General features: G+C 39.6%; 1 protein-coding gene across 3 annotated transcripts in view; it reads right to left on the bottom strand.

Moving 5' to 3' along the window:
- tenm4 (teneurin transmembrane protein 4) overlaps nt 1–22,991 on the bottom strand; it is a 111,964-nt gene that overhangs the window by 71,545 nt on the left and 17,428 nt on the right. Inside the window, exons 3-6 of one of the 3 annotated variants that reach the window (XM_041045996.1) lie at nt 21,016–21,021; nt 7,992–8,241; nt 4,841–4,939; nt 3,673–3,908 (exon numbers count right to left, since the gene is read on the bottom strand). In XM_041045996.1, coding sequence (XP_040901930.1) covers nt 3,673–3,908; nt 4,841–4,939; nt 7,992–8,241; nt 21,016–21,021 — 591 coding nt within the window. Of the gene's footprint in view, nt 1–3,672; nt 3,909–4,840; nt 4,940–7,991; nt 8,242–18,690; nt 18,913–21,015; nt 21,022–22,991 lie in introns of all 3 variants that reach the window. The other 2 variants (XM_041045995.1, XM_041045997.1) reach the window with 2 other exon arrangements.

The raw sequence follows: 22,991 nt of genomic DNA, 5'->3' as shown, positions 1-22,991 counted from the left end.
AATTTGAACACAGCACAGACTGATTGGGAAACAAAATGTGAGGTCAAACACTGCACACTTCTCAGTGTATCACCGCGATTTTTAGCAACTGCAGTGTCTGGGTTTGGGCTAAAGTATTTTTTTTCCTGCAGAACTGGGCCAGTAGAAGTCTGGCATAAATTAATTTTTGCAACATTCATGTTGAGAACTTAATTTAAAAAAAATATAAATTCCTATGTACAGAAAGGTAGCAAATGGGTAAGCATGTAATAGCATAGCTTGCTTGTCACTACAGTACATAGTTTCTTGAGCACATGAACACAATAATGCCAATGTGAGGGTAATGAATCTATGCAAATGTAATACCAGTGCTATATGCTTGCAACAATAAGCAGCCAGCAGCGCAGTGGTGCATGCTTGGCAGCCAAATGGCAAACGCACTTTGTACTTTTCACTTGTTAGTGGTGATAATAAGGGGATGTTCAGTGTTTCAACTGCCAGCAACATAAAAGTGAACATAAAAGCACATATTGTTTGGTTGTTTTGTATAATAGATACAAAACATGCAAAGTTACGTTGGCACATTTGTAGGACAGAGTATATAACATAGTCGTGCATCATGGCATGTGAATGAACATTTGCAATCAATACTGGGTACTGTTTTGTGGGATTGGAACGAAATGGGAGTTTCACTTAAAGCAGAACAAAGGCTTTTTCTTGACCATTAAAGAAAGTCATCGCATAAATGGATGAAGTTTTAATACTTCAATGATTTTTGGTCTTTGATCTTTTGATACTGGTAAAATAAAAGATTGATTAAACATTCATAATGACAGAAGTGGAGTATTTTCTTAAAACTTCATTAAGCACTTCATTTTTCATGTAGAGAAACATCTGTATTAATAAATGTAGATTCTGCAAATATCACACCGAGAAAATGAAGTTAAATCAAACAGCAGTAATATTCTGAAGCAATGACAGATAGATAAAACAGGTAAATCTGTGTTGCAGAGAGACTTTTTCTGGGTTGGTTGATCATACAGTGAAAGATTTTCTGGGGCCCAACCTCTTTGTCCTTGGCTAGATACCCAGGGTGAATGGAAGTGAACACAGGAGGATACTGATGACCTTAAAATGAGCAACATATAACAAATGTGCTAATGAGCAAGCGACCACAGAGAAAATAGTGCCATCTTAAACCCCCGACCTTTTTGGACTTCAAAATGTGTCGATTTTTAGAGCTGTGACAAAATAAAACCACGCTGCAAGTCAAAACATCTGTCATGAGGCATAATTGGGTTCATTAGACATCTCACCCAGTGTTCCCAATTACAGGCCTCAATAATTAATTGCACTTCAAATTAAATGTATTTTCTCATCAGCCTTTAATTAAATATGGCCCTCGTTCTTGATTGGAAATTCCGATCTTAGGGTGAGGTTTGGTCTCCAACATGTTTACTTGTGGTGCATCGGGAAATGGTCTGAGTTTTGCAGGGTATAATTACACAGTCTGATTAAGCACTATCAGGCTGATGGTACTCTGGCTTTTGGCCAGGTCACACGCAGTAAACAGTAGACACATACTGTATCTCCACTTCTAAGACCAACCACACTGCTGATGCCAAAAACAAGCCAAACCAGAACTTGTTCACACCCAGTATCATCGATTTAAAATTGCTGGATTAGTAGATAATCACCATGAGCAGCAACCAGCTGATTCCTTTCCTTTTTCTTTTTTTTTTTTTTTAAATCCAGCGCTGCTCTGAATTTCAAATGAAACTATTTAAATGGCACTGGTGACAAAAAAAATGAATAATCAGATTTTAGTTCGTTTGGCCTCAAGGAGAAGCAGAAACGATAGCTTTCGTGATTGTTTCGCCATAATACGTATCTATAACAAATGTCCCCAATGAAGAATTCATTTATCTCATTGATGAAGGCCATACAGAAGGATCTATCTGTTCTTTCATTGACTTCATGCAAATGAACTGCAATGTTCTCACCATCCCTCTATGTGAAAAACTATTTCTTTTTCTGAGCAAGACCGAATTCGACAGTGAAACCATTTATATGTTAAACAGGTATCCACAGCCAATCAGATGTATATTATATGATAAAATATATTAAATAGAAGTGTGTATCAACTTTTATTTGAATTTGTAACAATGGACCAGGCAGAACTTTTATTACTCGAATAAAAAAGTCACTGCTGGCATTTTCATGTAGATCACCAGATCCTTGGAACTGTCTGCCAATTGAGGCAACAGTGATATTCAATAAATTTTTTAATCCAGACCTTAAATTACTCACACCTGTTTGACATTACATTTTCAGAATCTTTACATTTCTTCTCACGCCTCAGAGCACCACAGTGACCCTATGTCCTACGTGTCATTTGCCCTGTCTATTCTTGTCTTGTTCATCATATCCTCATTCCCAAACTTAGCCAATTTCATAGCACTAATTCAATCAACATGTGATTTACTTATGTCACCCATATCCCCAAACCTGTTGGCATGTAATCTTAAATGCCCCAAACCAACTTCATATTTTCACTGAACCTTTGACCTACCCACAATCCCTGGTGTTTCCCATCCCTTCTCTTACCTTACCACACTGTTACCGTGGATGTGGCTATTATTGTTGTTTGCAGCAAACCTATGAACTCCCTTGTATCTCCTTTTGTTTTAATTACATAATGACAAACATTTTCTCTGGCTCTGTTATCACTGATTGATTTAAAAATACAGATTTGTTCTCTAACCAGTTAAAATGTTAAAACACTGGTTTTGGGAAAAACAATTTGCGCAGAACTAATAAAACATCTCTGGCAGGGCAAACAGCTTGCTCGGAATAAAAGGAAGATAAACTGGGTAACTAGCTTGAGCAGTGATAGCCAGCATCGTTGAACAGACCAGAAAGTAAATCAATATAAAATTCAAGTAAGAACACAGAGCTGGTTTGCTATTTGATATCTGAGAAATGCAGAGAAACCACATCACAGCAATTTCTTGCAGAATCCACTTACATGTACTTTTAACTTCCCTTTTCAGTTTTTCATTTTTGTGTCTTCGTCAACTGCTTTTTCTTACCATTTACCAGTAACATGTTCTACCAGCAGTCTTGTATATTGATAACACAGTCTCTTATTTATTATACACAGATAAATAAGAGACTGTATTATCAGATATGAATATCATTCCCTTAGGAAATGACATCAGTCAAAAAGAGCAGAACTGATTTAATAGTATAATTCAGATATCACAGCTGATAGTCCTTATCCAGCTGGGACCTGGGTATGCTGGTCAGGCAATCTTAAATCAAATAAGATGAATATTCTGTGCGCAGTCTTCTCTTGTGTGATGGCTGATGTCTTTTTAATTCATTCCCTATCTGACCTATTCACGAGAAAGAAACTGGATTGCCCATCTCTGCACATTCAGTCAACCCAATCTATGAATGATAATGTTATTTTGGACAAGGAGGGTGAGGAGTCAGTCTATGAGACCCTATATAACTATGCTCATATAAGGCGCAGAATGAGAGCAGATTCAACACGGTTACAATGGATGATAGAGGGAACACAATAGAGCATGGACTCATCCTGTGTCTGGAGTTAAGTGAGGGGTGGGGCTGGAGGTGGACAGGTAGAGATGCCCATCCTGGTGTGTAGGAGCATCAGAGGTGACTCACCGATAAAGTAGGCCAACAGGAACAGCAGTGTTACTGAGATGAGAATGGCACTGAGAGCAGCACACTTCCAGTTGCAGTGCTTATAGGGTTTCTTCAAGCTGAAGGCAGGTCGAGAAAAGGTGTTTCGAGGCAGAGGGCGTGGGGGAGGCGAGTACACCGTGCTGGAGGTCAAAGGGTATCCTGGTGATGTTGTGCAATACATTGGTGATGTTCCACCTGGTTTGAACAGGAAGTGCCTGGAAAAAAACACACCTTCCTCTTTAGTCTTCACAGAAACACTCATTTCTCAGGGATGTCTATCATCATAATATAGTAAGTTACTGTCTATACAAGTGCAGTCCTTTCTAGTGGTAAGTGTTTCCAAGCACTTTCAAAACTTTTACCATAGTCACACTTCTGGTAGATTAGTAAAAATACTAAGGCAAACGGGGTTTTGCTCAGCTGAAACTGTGAATCAATATTAAATCTAATTTAGCCTATAGGATTAGCGACCGCAGCTGGCTCTTGTTTATGTATTCATGCCAGTCTGGCGAAGAGTAATTCCCCGTGACTATATGTCAAGGCTGTCCAGAGGAGAGATACGGTATATAAGGTTGCAGCATGGAGTGTGCAGATTTATTTGCCCTTGAAGAACATGGCTGGCTATCTCAGAAAACATGTGTAGAGCTGCATGTCCAAGTGCATATGATCAGCCCATCAGAGAGTCGTGGTAGTGGCACTGTTGTCAAGGCTGTTCTACTGACAAGTTTACAAGAAGCTCTCAAGCGACAGTGACATGAACGTGATTGAATGTCACATTACAATGTATGATGTGGAAAGTCACTGAGACCATACTTTATTTATAAATATCAGGACAAATCTCTGACACATCCTATTCTAGCAACAGGGGATAACATGGGCAACTGTGTTTCACAAAGCTGTCATGTTTAACATTAATAAAAAGCAATACAACCCAACGTTGTGACTTAATACACACTGTTAGTTGTATTAAACAGGGATGGGAAAAATACAGCACAGATTCTAGCACTGCAGAAGACATACACTGATGACTGACAGCATTTCAAAACAGAGGATGTTTGATGGAAAAATAGCGCAGGCATCACAATTGTTTTCATGGCAAAGCAGATTCTGACAGTAGCGTGAGCCAGATAGCAAACATGCAACATACCCGTCGCCGTACGAGGCATCATGGCGTGCTGATGCCAGAATGTCCATCTCAATGAGGTTGTCCTGTAAAGTCTCTAGGAATGTCTGCTTTGCTATGTTTCTACACACAGGTGGAAAGATGGATATGAAGCTAGTGAGAGATGTGCGTGCAAGAAAACACAGAAATGCCAATACAGTATGTGATCACCAAGCAACATCAACAACAGCTGACAAATGGAGATCAAGACGGACAGTGTGGGAAAAAGAAACCAAGGCCCTTATGGAACTACTTCTACAAAGGTGTGAGACAGATAACATCTAGCTCTCTTGTTCCCCTCATTTGGGCACTGCCATACCTTGTTTTGTACGAGCCCTGCCCTTCTCTGCAAGCGTCCTGCTCTTCTCTGATAAACATTAGAGTATTCTGGCTCCTTTAAGGTTGTGATTGGAAGAAAACAATGCATCACTTACAAATAAGAACCTTAAGGTATCTAACACTTATTTCAGACAAAACACTTTTTAATATCTTAATTTCATTTTTAATTACAAATGAACTTGTAAAAGTTTCATAGCTTTCACATTGGATGGTATCCTTAAGTATTTTTTTTCCCCCATTTGATGGTTGCGACGTATACATAAAAAAATATTTTCAGTTTATTCTAAAGTTTCAGCGCATGTCTCATTTCTCCCAAAATGCACTCCCCCCTTATGAGAGTTCTGTTCCATAAGGAAACACTGCAGCAATGCCATGGAGAAATGAACTGTTCACATGCAATGGGCAGGCTGAACATGTTCAGTGTTACAAGAGAAAAGCCTTGTTTTTGATCCCTGCCCCTTCGAGGCCAGTAGTGATGTCTCTTCATGGTCTCTCAAGCTTGTGTTCTGGAGAAGAATGCAACTTTTAATGAACAGCAAGAGAGAGAGAGATGCCTGGCAGAAACTCTAAAGAAAGTGGTGAGGCTGGATAGGGCCAGCCAACTGCTGGCATCACTCCAGTGGCAGAGCAAGATAAGACCTACCAGTGCAGAATTCATCAGGCCCATTAAACTTCACAAAAGTGACGAGAGAGGGCCATTGAAATACTATTAACTAAGTAAAAGTGACATTTAATATTTCAGGGTCCATGTGGATATTACTAATGGTTTCAATTTCATTATTGGAACTTTAGTAGTTGATCTTCTTTCAAGGCACTAGGTCACAGAGACTATGTATGTGGTTTCAGCGGCACTCTTGCCTGTTGCAGATCCACTCTCCTCACCATCTGTTTTCTGCTCCACAGGGAATACCTGTGCAGGATTAACTTTGGAGTTGGATGACGCATAATCATTCATTATAGCACTAACTGTCCTTCTACCAGCTGAAATTGATGCTCATTTTCCTGTTGACTGAACCATCTCACAAAGACTGTGGGAAGAGACAGTGAGTCTGTTCATGACTGGTTGTTTAGCCATGCCAAATTAACAATTACCTATTCTCCTGTCACAGTCTGATTTATGGCAAAGTGTTTAATACATACACTATAGACCAGTGGTTCCCAAAGAGGGTGCCGCAGCACCACGGGGAGCTTTGAGGATTGCCCAAGGGTTATAAAAGATTTACTATCTTTTTTTATGCTTTCAAACATATCAAAACAGAAAAAAAGGCAATAAATATCAAAATCACTGTACTAAGAACAGTTTAATATGTAGTCATACCACATTACGTGGTAATTACGTGACAGCTCACGGTTGCTGGTTGTCATAGTAGCAAAACATACTTTCCAGCTCAGGAGTTTTTCAGGAGCTCAGTGGTTAGAAAAATAGTGACTATCAGAGCAAGCGATGGAAAGATTTGACAAGGTAAATTGAGCTCAAAGAAATGCTGATACACCTCGGCCATCAACACAGTCCAAGACACCTGAATCCGAGCAGACCAGCAAAACTAACCTGAGACTGAATCCTACTAGGCTAACAGCTTAACAGACACTTTTGGCTGCTTGTGGATATCCATCATCTTGTGATAGCACAATCACTGTGGCAATGTACATTCCCAACATCATATACAACAAGAAACTGCTTGTCTGCAGTCAGAGCTGTGAGTTGTATCCTCTCTTACCCTGTCAAGAGAGTGTGTACAACAGCAAGCTCACAAGTGCCACTAAAATGCCTGCAACCTTTTCTTGTTTTGTTTGTTTGCCCTTGTATGTCTTAAACACAAGCCTGTTTTAATTTGAAGAAAATGAAAGAAATACAATACCTAAAACGTAAAACCGACAAGCATCTGTGTACATATACTGTACGCAGTGCATTTGGGGTATTGGAGCTATGACAAAAAAAAAAGAGAGAAAGAAATGTCCTTTTAAGGGGTGCCATGGTCTGAAAAAGACTGGGAACCACTGTTATAGACAACGGTGTGGGTTAAAGTTTCTGACTGGATTACTTTGAATAGATTGTATTAATTAAATAATCTAAATAAAGAGAAATTAATTATTTTCATCCATAGTAAACCAAGGTTCCACCATGGCTTTTTATTTAAATTTGCTCAGCAGGAGACCTGGTCACACTGAGAAGTTTTGTTTTGCTTGGGGAGTTTTTCTACTGTTAGCAGAGTAATGTGATCATTAGGAGGGCTGAGATAATTCTGCCTTGCTATTCTTGATTTCATACCGCCTTTCAATAAGACCCGCCAAAGAAATACCAACAGATATTCCCTTTGTTACAATAACACTTGACAGATCTACTTCACACAAGGGCCTCCTATTGAGAAATGTGCTAGAGAACTGAATACTGATTAATATGAAATAAATAAAATTCTGGGCTGAAGTGGAGGAGCTATGAAGCCTGCTCACGGGAGCCTGAATGTAATTTTGCAAGAACTGTTTCACATCCAACGTGATTATAATTACTCTGGTGTTTAAACTCAATAGCTTCCACTGTTTGGATTGCTTACATTACACAAAGACCCAAAAGCAGCACTTTTCTCTTGTTTGCCACAAAATCATGTTCATCACAAATGTAGGCCTTTGCCCCCCAGCCGGATATTTTCCATTTTATTGCGTTGCTCCTTGTTAGCACAGTGTTAATTTAACATGGAGCAGACAGCATGAAAAGCTGTGTTCAATGGCACCACATCAAGCTCGGTCTTACAGATGCCAACATCTCTATACACTGTCAGGGAGACAAGTTAAACAGTACCTTGTTTCCAGGGGGATGTTGCTGTTGAGAAGCCAGTTGTCCTGTGCACTGCCAGAGTCTTGACCACTGGCCGGGCCCTCAGGAGGAATGGAGCTGTCTGTGGGCGCGGGACTAGGGTTGCTCCGTGGCGTGTAGTTGCCCCTGTTCAAGGAGTTAATGGAGGCCGCATGGTGCTGATGATTGGGCGAGTGGGAATGGGAGAGTGGCAGAGGAGGTGTCCGCAGCCGGGAGTGGTTTTGAAAGGTTACGTCTGAAAGCAAAACAGGACAGAAATAAAACATGTTACAGAAATTGAATGTGTTAGTATGTGTTTTGGAGCATTTTTGAATATTGGTTATCTTTGGAAGCATAATCACATACACCCAGATTCACAGTTTGTTCAGCAGTACATGCTTCAAAACTGCTTTGGGTTGGTTCTAAATGTTTGTTCAGGAGTGGATATATGTGTGTACTAACATATTAACAAAAAAATCAGATTTGATTATTTAGTGCCTCGTGGTGTTTTGTTTTTTTCAACTCCCAGAGCCTCAACATTCTGACTGATAAACGTTGATAGCTGTGGTTTAACCAGCAGCACATAAATTCACAGAAGACCATTTTGACCAAAGAGCTACAAAACCCTTACATGACCCACTCTTACAAAAAGTCCTTCCTCTGCTCATTATTTCTCTCAACTGGTCTCTATCAGGGTGTGCTCTCTGCCTCCCACAGAGACCTGTGACAGTTTACTCAGACCAGATACTGGCTCCTGTGTAAACAGACAAGCTGGCCTCTTGAAACTGACCAATTCTTTAGGCTTTTTTTGACATTTATTTAGCCAGCGAAGGTTGTTTGAGTCTGTATAGTCTATTTATATAACAATATTATATAACAGAGCACAACTGAAGCAAATTTAAGATTTGAAATGGAAACCAATCAAAAAAACAGCATTAGCTATCTCTTTTGCAAACAATCTGCTGTTATGACCTGTATGACATTATCAGATTTGCAGTGGTCAACCTTATTAGAAGTGATTCCAGTATTCTTGTATCATTCCAGGGGTTTAAGCAGCTAAAACTCTTTCTTTTTTCATTTTTAGTTTTTTTTACTGGCTCTGTTGTCACTTTTCATCAGGATTTTTTAAACTATTAGATATGCAGTTCAGAGGAACAGATTGTACCCATAGGTCCAATATGCACAGGTCTGATACTCTCTGCACTTCACAAGATAGAAGACCAATGTCCTCATGCACTCTGTATCCATTTATTTCCACATCTGCCAAGCCATTCATCAATCAATGAACTCCTGGCTTTGCACAGAGTGAAAGAGTGGCTTTTCTTTATAGCAGTAAGCCTCCTTTATTTCACAGATATCCACAACACTAAATTGCCAATTCACCACAGAAAGAGTGGGATATAGACACACAGAGGGCTTATTTTGTATAATCAGCTCCTTCATTAAAGCAATACCTACTCATGCCAGTCAAGAAGCTTAGAGTCAATTCAGATTTTTTAGGGGTCAGGAACATGAGGCTGCCACATCAACATGTGTCAATCAAGGCAGATAAATAAACCAAACTGGTTGTGCTAAGAACAAAGCAGCGTTAAGTTTCAGTGCCTACGACGTTACAGGAAAATGGAAGGACAGCTCATTGTGTTATCAGGTAACGTGCTAACGAGTGGCTCAGCGAGGGAAAACGAAAAAACAAAAATGTAGAATGGTGCATTTAATCCTCAAGCACCTGCTTTAGTCTTTTCCTGTAAGCCTTTCAAACATGCATGTGTTTCACAGGAAGCATGGCAATTTTACACAATGCCAGTGTTTCAACTACTTTCTATTTATATTCTGTACATCCCATTAGCCATCAACAAAAAAAGCCTTAATTTCCACCTTCAGACTCGATTTTGAACCTAGCCCCCAACCATATACAATGATTAGTCACAACATTAAAGGAAAAACCAGAATGAATGAGTGGAGAAACATAACGAATGCAGATGCTTCTACACAGGTGCACTGCATGGAACAATTAGGCAATTAGCATCCAATCATGCTCTGTGGCATGTATAAAATGCAGAGGACGCACAGTTGATTCTGATTTTGTTTCAAGATGGCAAAAGGAAAAGATCTAAGTGACTTTTAAAGAGGGTTCACTGCTGGGTCACAGATGGAAGGAGCTTCAGTCACAAAGTCTGCTCAACGGGCTAATGTTTCAACAGGAACAGTGACTAAAGTGAAATCTGCATTTAGACCTATGGGAAAGGCATCAGTGAATAGGGTCAGAAAGTGTTGCTGACAGTGCACATGTAATGACTCTTATGCTTGTGCATTAGTACAATATGTAAGGAACAAAGAAGAGCCACTCTTCTTCAGGTGACTGAGAATCTCAATGCAGGGCATGATCAGACTGTGTCAGCAAGAAGAGTCCATCAATAATTAGGGATATTATAGTAAGGTTGCAGTGCATAAAGCCCTCATTACAAAGATGAGTGCACATTCGAGAGTTCAGTGGTGCAAAAACCACAGGTGCTGGTCTACAAAGACGTGGAAAAACATGACATGGTCACATGGGCCAGCCTCTACTGTATTCGCAACAAGTGGGCGACTGCATGTGTGGCGTACAGCAGAGACTGGTCTGAATGCTTGACCCCTACAGTGAGGGTAAACCCCGTACCAAATAAGGTAGTATCCCTCCAGTAGACTTCAAAAGACTTGCAGAGTCAGTGCCAAGGCATACTGGACCTCAGGTGCTCGATTTAACACGATTTATATTAAAACCAGAATGGGGTTTTAATGTTGTGACTGAAGCTGGTGTAGTCCACAAATTTTACAGGATGAACCACTGACAGAAATTGTTCTTTTCATTTTGGAGAGAGTGCTATACCATGCATCTGTCTCCCTGACAGATGGCTCCATACCAAGCACACTTTTACACAATGCTGCCCTCATAATTAGCCGAGACTCCGAGAGAGAAGCGCACCATAGTCCTGATGAACAATAGACTAGTGTGTGGTAAATCCACACAGTTGTTGATGACTCCCCTCCTGCTCAGTAATGTACCTGATCTCTAAGGTCATTAATAAGGTTATGCTAATTTGATACGGGGACAGCACAGGCATATGCAGAGAAATGCATCTCAGGGCCAGATGCATCACTGCTCTGGAATGCATTTACTGCATAGTAAACAAACAAATACTTTACTTCCTATGAGGATCAAGAAAAATGTGGGGCAACAAGTAATTCATTTCACTTGGTAACACTATTTTTTTTTTCTGGGGAGCATATTTACAGTACATTTTAGAGTCATCCTATGGCCTCAAAAAATACTATAGAAATCAATCACTATATATCAATTATTCTACATAAAAAAGCACCTTAACTGGAACAAGGTGTTTTAAGACCCAGATCATAACTTTGCAAATGAATACACTATGTGTGTATGGAAAAGACGTGTTAGTATTTTTGTAATTTGAGAAATTATCAAAAAATTCATATTGATAATAAAATAAACATAATCATTAAACTAAACATACGGCAGTATGAAAAAGTTGTATTATATATTAAAAGAGTATCAAAAATAAATGTTGGCTAGGGATCTGTCTAAGACCCCTCTGTGGTTATTTTAACCTATAAGTAAAGTGCTATGCAGGTTTACTCAACTGTAACATTATATTCATAAATACCAGATTACAATACAAGTCACATTTCAATCAAGTTGTAAAATATACTTTTATAAAGTCTCATAACTTTATGCAAATGTGAATGTAGTGTAATCATTCACTTTTGTAAAGCATTTAAAATAATTTTGTACATGTAGTTCCCTCCAAGATGTTTTACAGTCCGCACAGAGCTGTTGCTAAACTCATCTACTTCACTTACCTATTTATTTGCATATTAGCCATCACCATAATAATACATAGCAGAACATATTCTACAGTAAAAGAACTATGAGACTACTCTATCATGACTGCAATTCACAAGCCGGCTGCAAGAACACTTGCCCTTGTCCAACCCATAACTCAATAAACGGCCACGTATGTAGGCACGGTTGCTTTTGTGGTAATAAACAGAAAGATGAGAAACAAGACTGTTTATGAGACAAAGCACAGGGCAACACAACCCCCACAGATGTGGTGATTCAGCAACAATTATTCAGTACTATCCAAAGGACAGAAAAAAATTAATGGTTTTCTATTGACTTGCTCTGCACAACGAAACTGGCAAGAAAGGGAGATTAATTTGTTATCAGGGAGACAGAGAAGGGGCCTTTGCTACAATAGCCAAACTTTCACATGGCACTCAGAATAGAAGCCTGAAGATATCCATTCAGTCTGAGAATGTGCGTTTTTCATTTTTCTTTCTAACAGATGCTTGCACTGGTTAGGACCTCCTGATGGTATTCTAGACAAGTAATTAAGGCAAATCCAGTTCATTAGTTAAGACCTCACCCCCCACCCTGGGAGATAACAGGAATGTCTGTCTATTGGTAAGATGTTATAATTGGCAACTTGTGAAGGATCAAATAACTACACCATTAAATTTAAACTAATGGTAACTTTGCAGAGTGTTCAAGAAAAAACAAACCAAACAAACAAAAGAACACTGGGATCTATTTAATACCTTAAAATCTTTTAACCGATGTATAATTAGGCAATGGATTTTTTTAACAATTTTTTTGGCTGAGGATTTGTAAACCAGGATTATAAGAAGTATTCATTAATTCTGTAAGATTTCTGAGTATATTAACTATTTACTCATGAACTACTGAACTTAATGAGAAAAATCTGACAAATGTGTCTCACAAATGTGTCTCACGATTGTGAATCACTGTGCATGTTTTTGTGCTGATCTGGTTCCAGATGTAGAATAAAATGTTCAAAACATGTTGTATTCAAAAAAAAAAAGAAAACAAATTTAGAGAATTGTACAGCCTTAGCAGACGTGATTTATCTGCTCTCTGAATGCCTTCTATTTCTAAAAAGTTCCTGTGGAACTTACTGAATTTATTATGCAGAGACTGCAGTGAGAATTGTTGAATTATTAGTATGAGGATACTGTACCGAGTTATGTCCAAAGGTGATACAAATCAACAAATCCCATGAAATAAATAATTCAAAATTTCATAAATATTATAATTAATCTGATTCTCCACAGGGACTGCCATACTTCTCTTAGATACGTAGTACTCCAATAGCCTGGCCAATAGCCTACAGCTATTCCAACTGAAATGTACAAAGTACAGCAATGAAAGCTGAAGTTTGTTAAAGCTTTTATAAGAGAGTAACTTTCCTTGTGTCTGGGAATTCATTCAAAACCAACTGTCTGAGTCACAAACTAAAACTAAAATGAGTAAGTAAAAAAAAAAAAAAACAATTTTGAAACAGCCCACTAAAACTGACTTGTCAGTAATGATGCCACTGAACAACTGAGGAGTAATCCTGCCAATCTCACCCTACACATCAGCTGACATGTCCCACCTGACTGAATCAGCGACAGTAGTCATGGAAACCGTTCAATAAACTGTACTGTAGCAGTAAATCTATATGCATAAGATCAGCCTTTATTCTCCCAGATACATATTTCATTGGATACTTAGCTGCCAGATGGTAGCAACTGTATGTGTGCAGCACTACAGTTTTTACAGTAGACGTAATCAGTGTAAGCTACGTCCAATAAGCTGAATGCAGTGCTGTGTGCTGTTCGAATGGTAAACTAAATGATTTGACACCTATATGTAAACTGCAGAAATGGTGAACTTGCACTCCTGGAGCAGTTCTCCATTTATCACTGTCAAATTTAAACCATGAATAAATGTATGAAGTTTGATACGTAGAAATATTCAAAACCTTAAAAATACCCACACTGGTTGACATCTACAAACTATTTAGGTGGCATAATTTTTGGGCACATTTGGTTGGACATAGAGCAACACTGGGTTCTGACTTCATTTGCCACTCTGCACTGTCCAGGGAGATGGTCTATTTCTGAACAAAGGCAGCGGATAAAATCACAGAGCACTGATGGTCACACCTGATGAAATAAAGTGATATGACATGCCCCAGACACCCGATCAACGCACTGAGGTGTGAGCCATTCGATACAGAATTAATCAAAAGCTATCCAGCGCCCAGATAAATCATTAAATCTTGCTTACTGCTAGTGCCCCTATGGCTAATCATAGGAGCAAAATTTCCAGTTGAGTACCATTTGTCTATAAAAATACAAATAGAATTTGTCATGAAGGCAGTGAAGCTGCACTCTCTCCTTGCTCCCTGAAGCTTGTTCGCTGTGCTGGCCCTGCTGTTTCCTACACCATTAGAAAAGTCTGAAGGGAAGAGACATGCGGGAATACTAGCTGTCTTTCCTGTACTCATTTGAGAGGTAACAGGTACCACAAACAACACATGGTGGGTATAACGCTCAGGCCTCCACCGGTTATCTCTATGGGAATAAGGGGAAAAAGACCTTCTGGAACCTGAATATAAGTTCACCTTCATTACTAACTGGAGGAGAAAAAAACTTGCTGTTGTATAACAGCCTGCCACCAGCTTTCACTGAGGACACCAAATGAGGCATGAAACTAGAAAAGAACTGGTTTCATACTATTTATTTTAAGTACATGCGGAGTCAGATAGTAATATGAACCTTGGCGAAAGTATACTCAAACATAAACAAAACACTTAAAAAAAAAACCCAAAAAAACAATTTAACTAAAGTTTGCAACCTAATCCATTAGGACCAGTCCTGGTATATGCTCCTCTCACCCCTTCTGAGATGAAATGGATTTTCTGTCAGTTTCTGAACTGCCTTAGCAAGAACAAGACAAGTGGTTATGTATGCTCTGTTCTGTATGTCACTCTGCTGCATATCCATCAAGAGGTTGAAGATTTTGTTAGAGGGCACAGATGGTCTGCAATTATCATGGAATGAAAGTAATGCATCTCAATTTATGTCAACGAAAAGAAGATATGTAGGTATGCAAAATGCATTATCCGTGGTCTGTGCACTGACGAAAAGCAAGCTGAATAGAACTGGACAAATTGTCTGTTGGCTCCAGTTCATTGATAACTCAGCATCAACAGTGAAAGAAACAGAGTCCTTTTGATATGTCAACTCAAAACTGAAATCTCATATATTCAGAAAAACAGGGACATGACATGCAAGTGCCATGTGCTACTCATTAAATTATTATTTAGCCTCAGATAGTTTCATTTCTCATGGTGTCTGTTGCTAAATTACTTTCTGGTGTGACCTCTTTTAACCAGATTTCCCCCGTCCTTGCAGACACAGGGGGATGATTAAGCAGTTCAAATGAAGACTTATTTGAATTCACGCACAAACACGTCCCCGAGCCTTCTACCCGCCTCAGCATTCCTGCTTGGTCAGCTGCGAGGTCGTGGTGTGTTGGCTCTTTCACCAGGGAGCCCGGCTGCACTGAAAGCCAACACTGGCCGACCCCATGCTGTTTTGCATTAAGAGATGCTAATGCTGGGAGGTAGCAGTGTCTCAGATCTTTCGGCTCAGCGTGGCAGCGGGCTCCCACTGGCAGTCTCCCCAGGAAGATGCCCCTCAGAGAAAGCCGAGGGCCGCAGTGAAACACATGCTTCACAAAAGGACTGCAGGCTTCAGCGAGCAGCCTCGTCAGCCTTACAGAAACCCTGGCTCAGTGTTCTTCCAATGAAAACAGGAACCAGAGAAAAAAAAAAAAACACTGCAGCCTTGGACGCTGCTAATGTGAATAACGATATGCTGCTGAGAGCGTTTACCTATTCAAAATCCAGCAGAACATTTCAAGTCCAGTGTGTGAGCTCAGAGATGAACTTGTGCAAATGTAATCTGAAGTGATAAAAAGCCATCTGTTTTTCCAGTGCAACACATACACTGTGAGCCAATTATTTTAGGAACATTTTTTTTTCTATGGTTCTTTACTGACAATACAAGAGTAAATGTTTCCTGCACCATGACAGCTCTGAATTTGAATAATTCTTCAATAACTGACCTGTATGCCAAATAGATTTGATTTGATATTCTAGTCATTTTTGCAAAGGTGGCTTTTAAATTGCCTCTTTTTTTTTACTCATGCAACTCCCACTGAAAACCTGCGATGCATACTTAATTACAGATTACATTACATTTGGCAACATGAAGCCTTTTTTTTGTTTCAACCAGAATCTCAACATCTGCATCAAACAAAAAACATTAGAATTCCCTTTCCATTAAACAATTCAGAACAGTTGGTTTAATCATGTTGGCTACAAAACCGTGTGTCCAAAACCCTGGTCTGCTGGCCAATTCTGCACCACAACCTATTTGGCTCACTGTAGTTCTGTCACCTTGAGAAGATTAGGTTTATGCAGCTGAAGGGGACAGTGTCATGACACACTGAACAAGTCTTACCAAAGTCATTTCATTCCCTGAAATGGTGAAACCAGCCTGGGTTGATGGAGTTATTCAGTTACATATTGTTTATTTATTATTTGCCACAAAAACTTTGGGATCTGGAAGTGGTTAAAATAAAGAGCCATCAGATATCACTCTCTCTCTACACACAAAACTGAGAAAGGCAAATGCTAAAAAAAAAGACAATATCCAACTTAAATCAGGATTGGCCATGCTAATGGTCATTTTTACTGAATCGACTGTATTAGAAGTCACATTTTCATTAAATTCATGTGGCTGCTTTGAAGAGCAACCAGTGGGAGAACACTGCATTGCTCACTGGAATGAAAAAGTAAAATTAATTTTAACTAAAAATGGGCAAAATAGGCAGATTTGAATAAACTAAATCTACAAGCTTATAAAGTATTTGGATGTGACGTGGAAAACGCATGAGAAGGCGTGGAGTAAGCTTACATGGCTCATTAGGTGGTTTAAGTGAACCAACAATGGAGGCTTTTTTCTTTTCTGTTACTGATTGTAATGCCAAAGAAGAGACCAAAAGAAAAGCTTATTTTGCATTATTTACAATTTATTTATATGTAACACCAGTTAGTGAGAGGTGGTCAGGGCAGCCAAGAGCATTGATATAAAGGGGACTGGTTTGATACTTTCGAGATATGAAAGTGGGAAAAGGTACTAGCAAGAGCCACTCAGGAACATGTTGTACTTGGCAAATTAAAAGGAGTCTTACAAAGTCTGGGGATGACTAAGGTAGCTACTAGAGCTGGGGATAGTCCTCGTCTGTCCTCTCCTACCCCTTACTGACAGCCTGAGGCTAACCTAAATGCTGTACCTATGCAAATCAGTGTCATTGTTATGAGAGAAATCTGCCGTGGTAAAGGCCATTCCCCCCACCCATGTCCCCTTAAGTCATGTCACTGCTGGGTGACCAGCTTGTTGCTACTGTGGAATTAAGGGGGGGAGATTTGCGACAGGATTAATAACTCACTCTCCAGGCTTTCTGAGCAGGCAGCTGGAGCACTTTGGAGTTTGATGTAATTCAATCCTTGGGGTTAGTCAACTTGTAACGCACTAATTAATCAATCAATAATCAATTATTTAGATCCTTTTACACATCGCTGTGTGAATGACAATATTTTATATTTTCATGCAGATGGATCACAAAGAAGAATATATAACCTGCTGCACTTCCACATGTGACGTTTTGTGACCATAACAATAAATCTGGTTTCCTGAGGTTAGCTTGTGTAAAGGCTTGAAATGATCTCATTGTCCATGCATTTTTCATATACTGTGCACTGAGTGTTTGTGGTGTTATAAGCAAAGTCCACTGAATGAGCGAGCATCAAGGCTGAGTAATCATGAATCCACAAGAGTCTATGAATCTATAGCAACAAACAAACAAATGTTATATCAGCTCAACAAGACATTTTCACTTCATAGACCAACCAAACTATACTGTCTGCCACACACAATTCATTAGTGCCCATAGTGACATGTCAAATAAAATCAATCATTCAATGAATAAGTTAACTGCTGATACAGTGTGTAACACACTTTGACTGTGACTTAGTAAATCTACTGTACGTGCTATACAGTGACTGAATTTTTGTCAACTGTCAACACCATGTTTCCAGTTTGAGTGCAAATGTCATTCTGTCAGTCTGAATGAATGTTAAGCCAACAGCAGGAGACAGTGAGTATTTTGAGAAGAATGAATGGCTGACATTTATTAATGAGAACACACATATGGATTTTTCAAACCCAATCTAACTTGAGAAGCGCTGTCTGAGTTTGAGCTGCTAACAAAATACAAAACTACAGAATGTCTTTCATGGGCTAGCAGTGTTTTTAATATAACTTCAAAGGAGCGACTCCTTGCAGCGATATATGGTGATACAGAAGGGACCTGCACCTGGTATGAAGTTCCTGTTTTTATTTCTTGCTATTATTTCCTATCTGAGGAGCGGAGGATGCATGCAGGCTGCTGCTTCTGAAAATTCTATACAGGGATTGTAGATGGTTACTCCCACCAACACACACTGAAACTGAAGAGAAATATCTGTGACAAATATCTCCAGCTGAACCAAAATTGTCCATCTCTTTGAGAGAGCCTCTGAACTTTGCAGACCTTGCTTCAGAGAGTTCTGTGCATTTCCCGAGGCTACATATCGACTCAAAGTTTCTACTCTCTCTCATGGTGCTCAGAAAAAAAGGGACATATTCTTGCCCATAGCCATCTGCATGACCTATAACACAACATGTCCAGGAGCAGGGGAACGCTAACCTCTAGAAAGCAACAGTAGTTTGAAAACCAACTCACCATCAGCAGTTGCGGTAGCGGGAGCAAACAGGTTCCCTGAGCCAGTTTTAACTAAGAATGAATTGGGGCCAAACTCATCCTCAGAGTCAGAGTCCTGGGCTGGCTGAGCCACACAGTTACCTAGCAACCCTCCCTGGCTCTCATTGGCTGCAATGCAAGGGGGAGGGTATGGGAGCTGCTCAACAGGGGAGGAGGAGGCGGATGAACAATGCAGCGGAGGACCTGTGGACCACAAACAGAGACAACACATGGGGGGGAAATGAAACACACCCAAACACAGGCAACATCACATAGGAGCAGAACACACACACACACACACACACATACATGCAAGACTTAATTCTGACACTTCAAAAACAAACAGGGACACATCTGCCTTTGTCTCCGCCACCTCACCCCAGCTGGGAAGAACAATACAAACAAGTGAAATGACTTTGAGATAGAATAGAAAAGGAAAATGCCTGGCACTGGTTTAGAGAAATAAAAACAACAAAACGCCCTTTTGGGAAGGAGAACAGTTCCATGTTACCATGCTCAAATCTTACAAAAAGCGGATAGGTTAGCATAGATGCATACATTAAACCATAACCTATATACAGTACAAGAGCATATGACGTCAGACAGATCTAGTAAAGTACAACAAAAAAAAATCTAGAAACATTCTAGACACTTTCGGTTTTAAAGATTCTTTAGAAAAGACGTTACGCTTGGCGTGACTGCACTTCTTCAAACTACAAAAATTACACTAGCAGATTCAAATGTATGTACTGTGCAGCAGGCATATAAATATGTTCCTAAATATGGTGGAGTTGTTCATACCCCCTCCTGTGGAAACACATATAACCCCTACCAGCCAAGAAATGAATCCAGCCTGAACAAATCCTTCCTATTTCTTCTGTAGTCTGTTTCCATCTCAGCTTTTCTACTTGTCAGTAATATAAAACACCACAGTAATCACACTGGACACTCACCTTAAAAGCAGAATATGAATAATTTACAGCTGTGATTGTTTACAGCCTCTAGTTATATACAGATATGCAACCCCAGTTCTTACACGCGAATATCATACAGTTTCTTCTTTAAAGGTTTATTGGCTCCAATCCTCATGCTGTCATGGAATGTTAAATCTCCACAGAGCTCCTATTAATGTATGATTAACTTTTGATGCAGCTCTGCGCCACGCTGAAAATGGAGTACTTCAGTAACCTGACTGCAGCGAACAAAGCCATCAGTTTAGTGCACTCCGCATCTTCCCATCAGTCCATTGGTCTTGATGTTGAAATTCCTGCTGACTGGACTGTCATCCATCAGGACAGATAAATTTCCTCTCGCTCTGTAATGATCCCTGAAGAGTATTAAAATACAACTCACTGACTCGCATCTAATTAGGAAACAATTAGTGATATTAACATATCAGCCACAGCCCTACACAAGCAGCAAATGTCCACTGCCCCAGAGAGTCACAGTTTGTGCTTTATATATACTTCACGCCACACACTTCATTTCTCTCTCAACCCTCTAATGCCAGGGCAGTAATGGGTGCAGAGGCACAGTCACCATGCTGTGGTTTAATGACTGTGACACCGTAGTGCTTGAATATATGGCAATGTACAATCAGTCGAGGAGCTGTTGAAAAGAGCATCATTACATTCCCAGAATCCCTCAGATACATCTAAGACACCACATTTAGCATGTCGAAACAACAACACTCTGCTGCTGAGCCACTCAATGAGCTAGTATATGCCACTATAAAATACCAGAGACGAGACTGAAAATCTTGACATGAAAGACAAAACTGAGCTGCACCACGTACTCGACTGAATATTACAGCTTTTTCCTCAAAGAAAAAATTCATCAACGAGACAAGAAAAGATTAAAGTCCTCTAAAAATGGTCAAAGTCATAACCTAAATGGGGTCAAGGTAGTCATGCTCAGCAGCCATTACTCTCCTGCACAAAGGTTTTACTGTCTCAGTGTGTTTAATTAATACTGGCTTCTGCAGTTCATGCAAAAGCCCCATGCACCTAGAGTCACAGACAGGGGCCTCTGCAGGCGAGAAGCCACAGCTCGAGATGGCCCGACAAGTTTCTCTGGCTGCCAGAGTTGATTGACTTTGCCTTCACTCACTATATTACCTCAGCAAAAGGGGACCTTAACTTGGGAGCCCCTAGACCATCCTCTGCTGCATTAGTTCCTGGCAGCTTCAGGAAGTGGTCAATGTGACATTGGCCTGACTACAAACATAGACCATCACTCACTGCATTAAAGGTCTTAATCAGCTCATTAGAAATACAAATAAAAGGGAAAGACAAACAAATTGGTGACTGTGATCTGCCAGTGAGGATTACTGCCAACAATATTGTAGTGTTCAGTGCAATACCCTCTCCCGAGATACATCATACTAGATGTATGTCTTGTAATAAATTTGGGAATATAAACAATGTTCTTATGATGATGGTCACGGTAACTTAGTAAAGGGGATTCTACTTTAATTCTACAAGCAAAGATTAAATGATTATGAAATCTTACATTCTGTGCCTTATTAAACTTGATTAATCTTAATAAGATAAAAAACCTTAAAGAATACAAGCAAACCTAGTATACAAACCTAGTTTATGGCTGGCCCATGTATGGTCAATTTACATTCTGCCAAATGTTAGCCGATTTCAGCCCTTTCTCTGTTTGCTTCTCTGCTACACGCTGTGCTGGAAGCTTTTTCTTTTCTCTTACTGATCATAATATCAAAGAAGAGATTCAGAGAAAAGCTTATTTTGAATAATTTACTGTTTATTAATCTGTAACACCAGCGAGTGGACAAGAGCATCAATATAAAGACTACAAAGCCATCAGTTTAATGGACTCCCCATCTTCCCCATCAGTCCATTGGTCTTGGTGTTGAAACTCCTGCGGACTGTCAACTGAATGAGATGCATAGAGACGTGTGCCTGTGGAGGGAAAGCACAAACTTGTACTCAAGGGGCAATATTGGCAACTCTTTTCTGATGTACGCAAGTTCTGGGAAATTTGAGAGATTGTTCATAGATAATTTTATCAGATGTGAAAGTTTTGTTTTAGCTAACACATACACAAACATCCTGAAAATTCCACATAATGAAAAAACTGTACTGTTCATTGATTGCCTGCAAGTGTCTAATACAGCTATGGATATTAAATCGATTGCTACCTTTGTAGCTTATAGGAAGCTAAGAAAAACTTAAGAAAATCTATACTGGTTCACACATCTCTAATGTCAAATGTTACATATTGTGATATCACCCAACACTGTGCTGTGTCTAAATTGCTTATTTTCTCTGACCAACACTCCAAAACCCAAAGATATCCAATTTAAATCTACAGGAAAAACAGATTACTACATTTTCAAAACTGTTTTTGTAATTGATTTTCTGTCAATCGACTAATCAATTAATCGACAAGTAGCTTCAGCACTAGAACCAATAAATAATTACAAGCTTCAAAAGGATCTGTCGATATGCCAGGTGCTCCAAGGACATTTAACAGCCTCTATATGTTATGTTAATGGCATTAATCTCATGTCCCTGTGCTTTTGGTTGTGTATATGCAGTGACTAACGAGTAGAGGCAGGAGAAGCCCCCAGAGCAGTTGTTTAAGTTCTATACACCCACAGTAACTGCAATCATTAATGTAGGGACTGTAATGCAATCACAGCAATCAAGTTTGTGCATGAGAGAGACACAGGATTAGTCATTATCACTGCATGAACATACACAAATTTGTGTTTAAAAAAATGCATTTATTTGAGGAGGCTTCTCTGGCTAAGGGACAGAAAATAAAATCAGGTAAATAGAGAATATAATTTAGAGGGAGGATGTTATCGAGTGAAAAGAAAATTGAGTTAGAAGAGACGATATCTCTCATCTGGAGAGTCCTGATTTTTAATTCTCTCTCTCTTTCTCTCTCTCTCTAAACGTAGCTAATCATTCTCATTTTACCATCTACTGCTATAACTTCTGAGGCTATACACTGAAATTCACATATATTCAAGGATAAATGACAGCAAGGTAACCATGACTACCTTAGTTAAATGTACTACACGCCACACTCACAATACCGCGCAAGGTGAAGCAGATGTGTGAATCCACGGTGACGGCGGGGATTATTTGTTTGCTCAAGGACTACAGCTTCGGGCAGCATCCATAACAAAAACGCGGCGTATTTGGAGATGAACAGTGAAGAAAAAAGACAAACATCTCGGTGCCTGTCCTGTAACATCAACTGATGCCAAGTGGCATACAAAACATACAGGACACAGAGGAATGAGT

The sequence above is a fragment of the Toxotes jaculatrix genome, chromosome 9, assembly GCF_017976425.1.
Source record: "Toxotes jaculatrix isolate fToxJac2 chromosome 9, fToxJac2.pri, whole genome shotgun sequence".
Classification (NCBI taxonomy): Eukaryota; Metazoa; Chordata; class Actinopteri; family Toxotidae; genus Toxotes; species Toxotes jaculatrix.
This window is presented reverse-complemented; position numbering and strand designations above follow the sequence as displayed.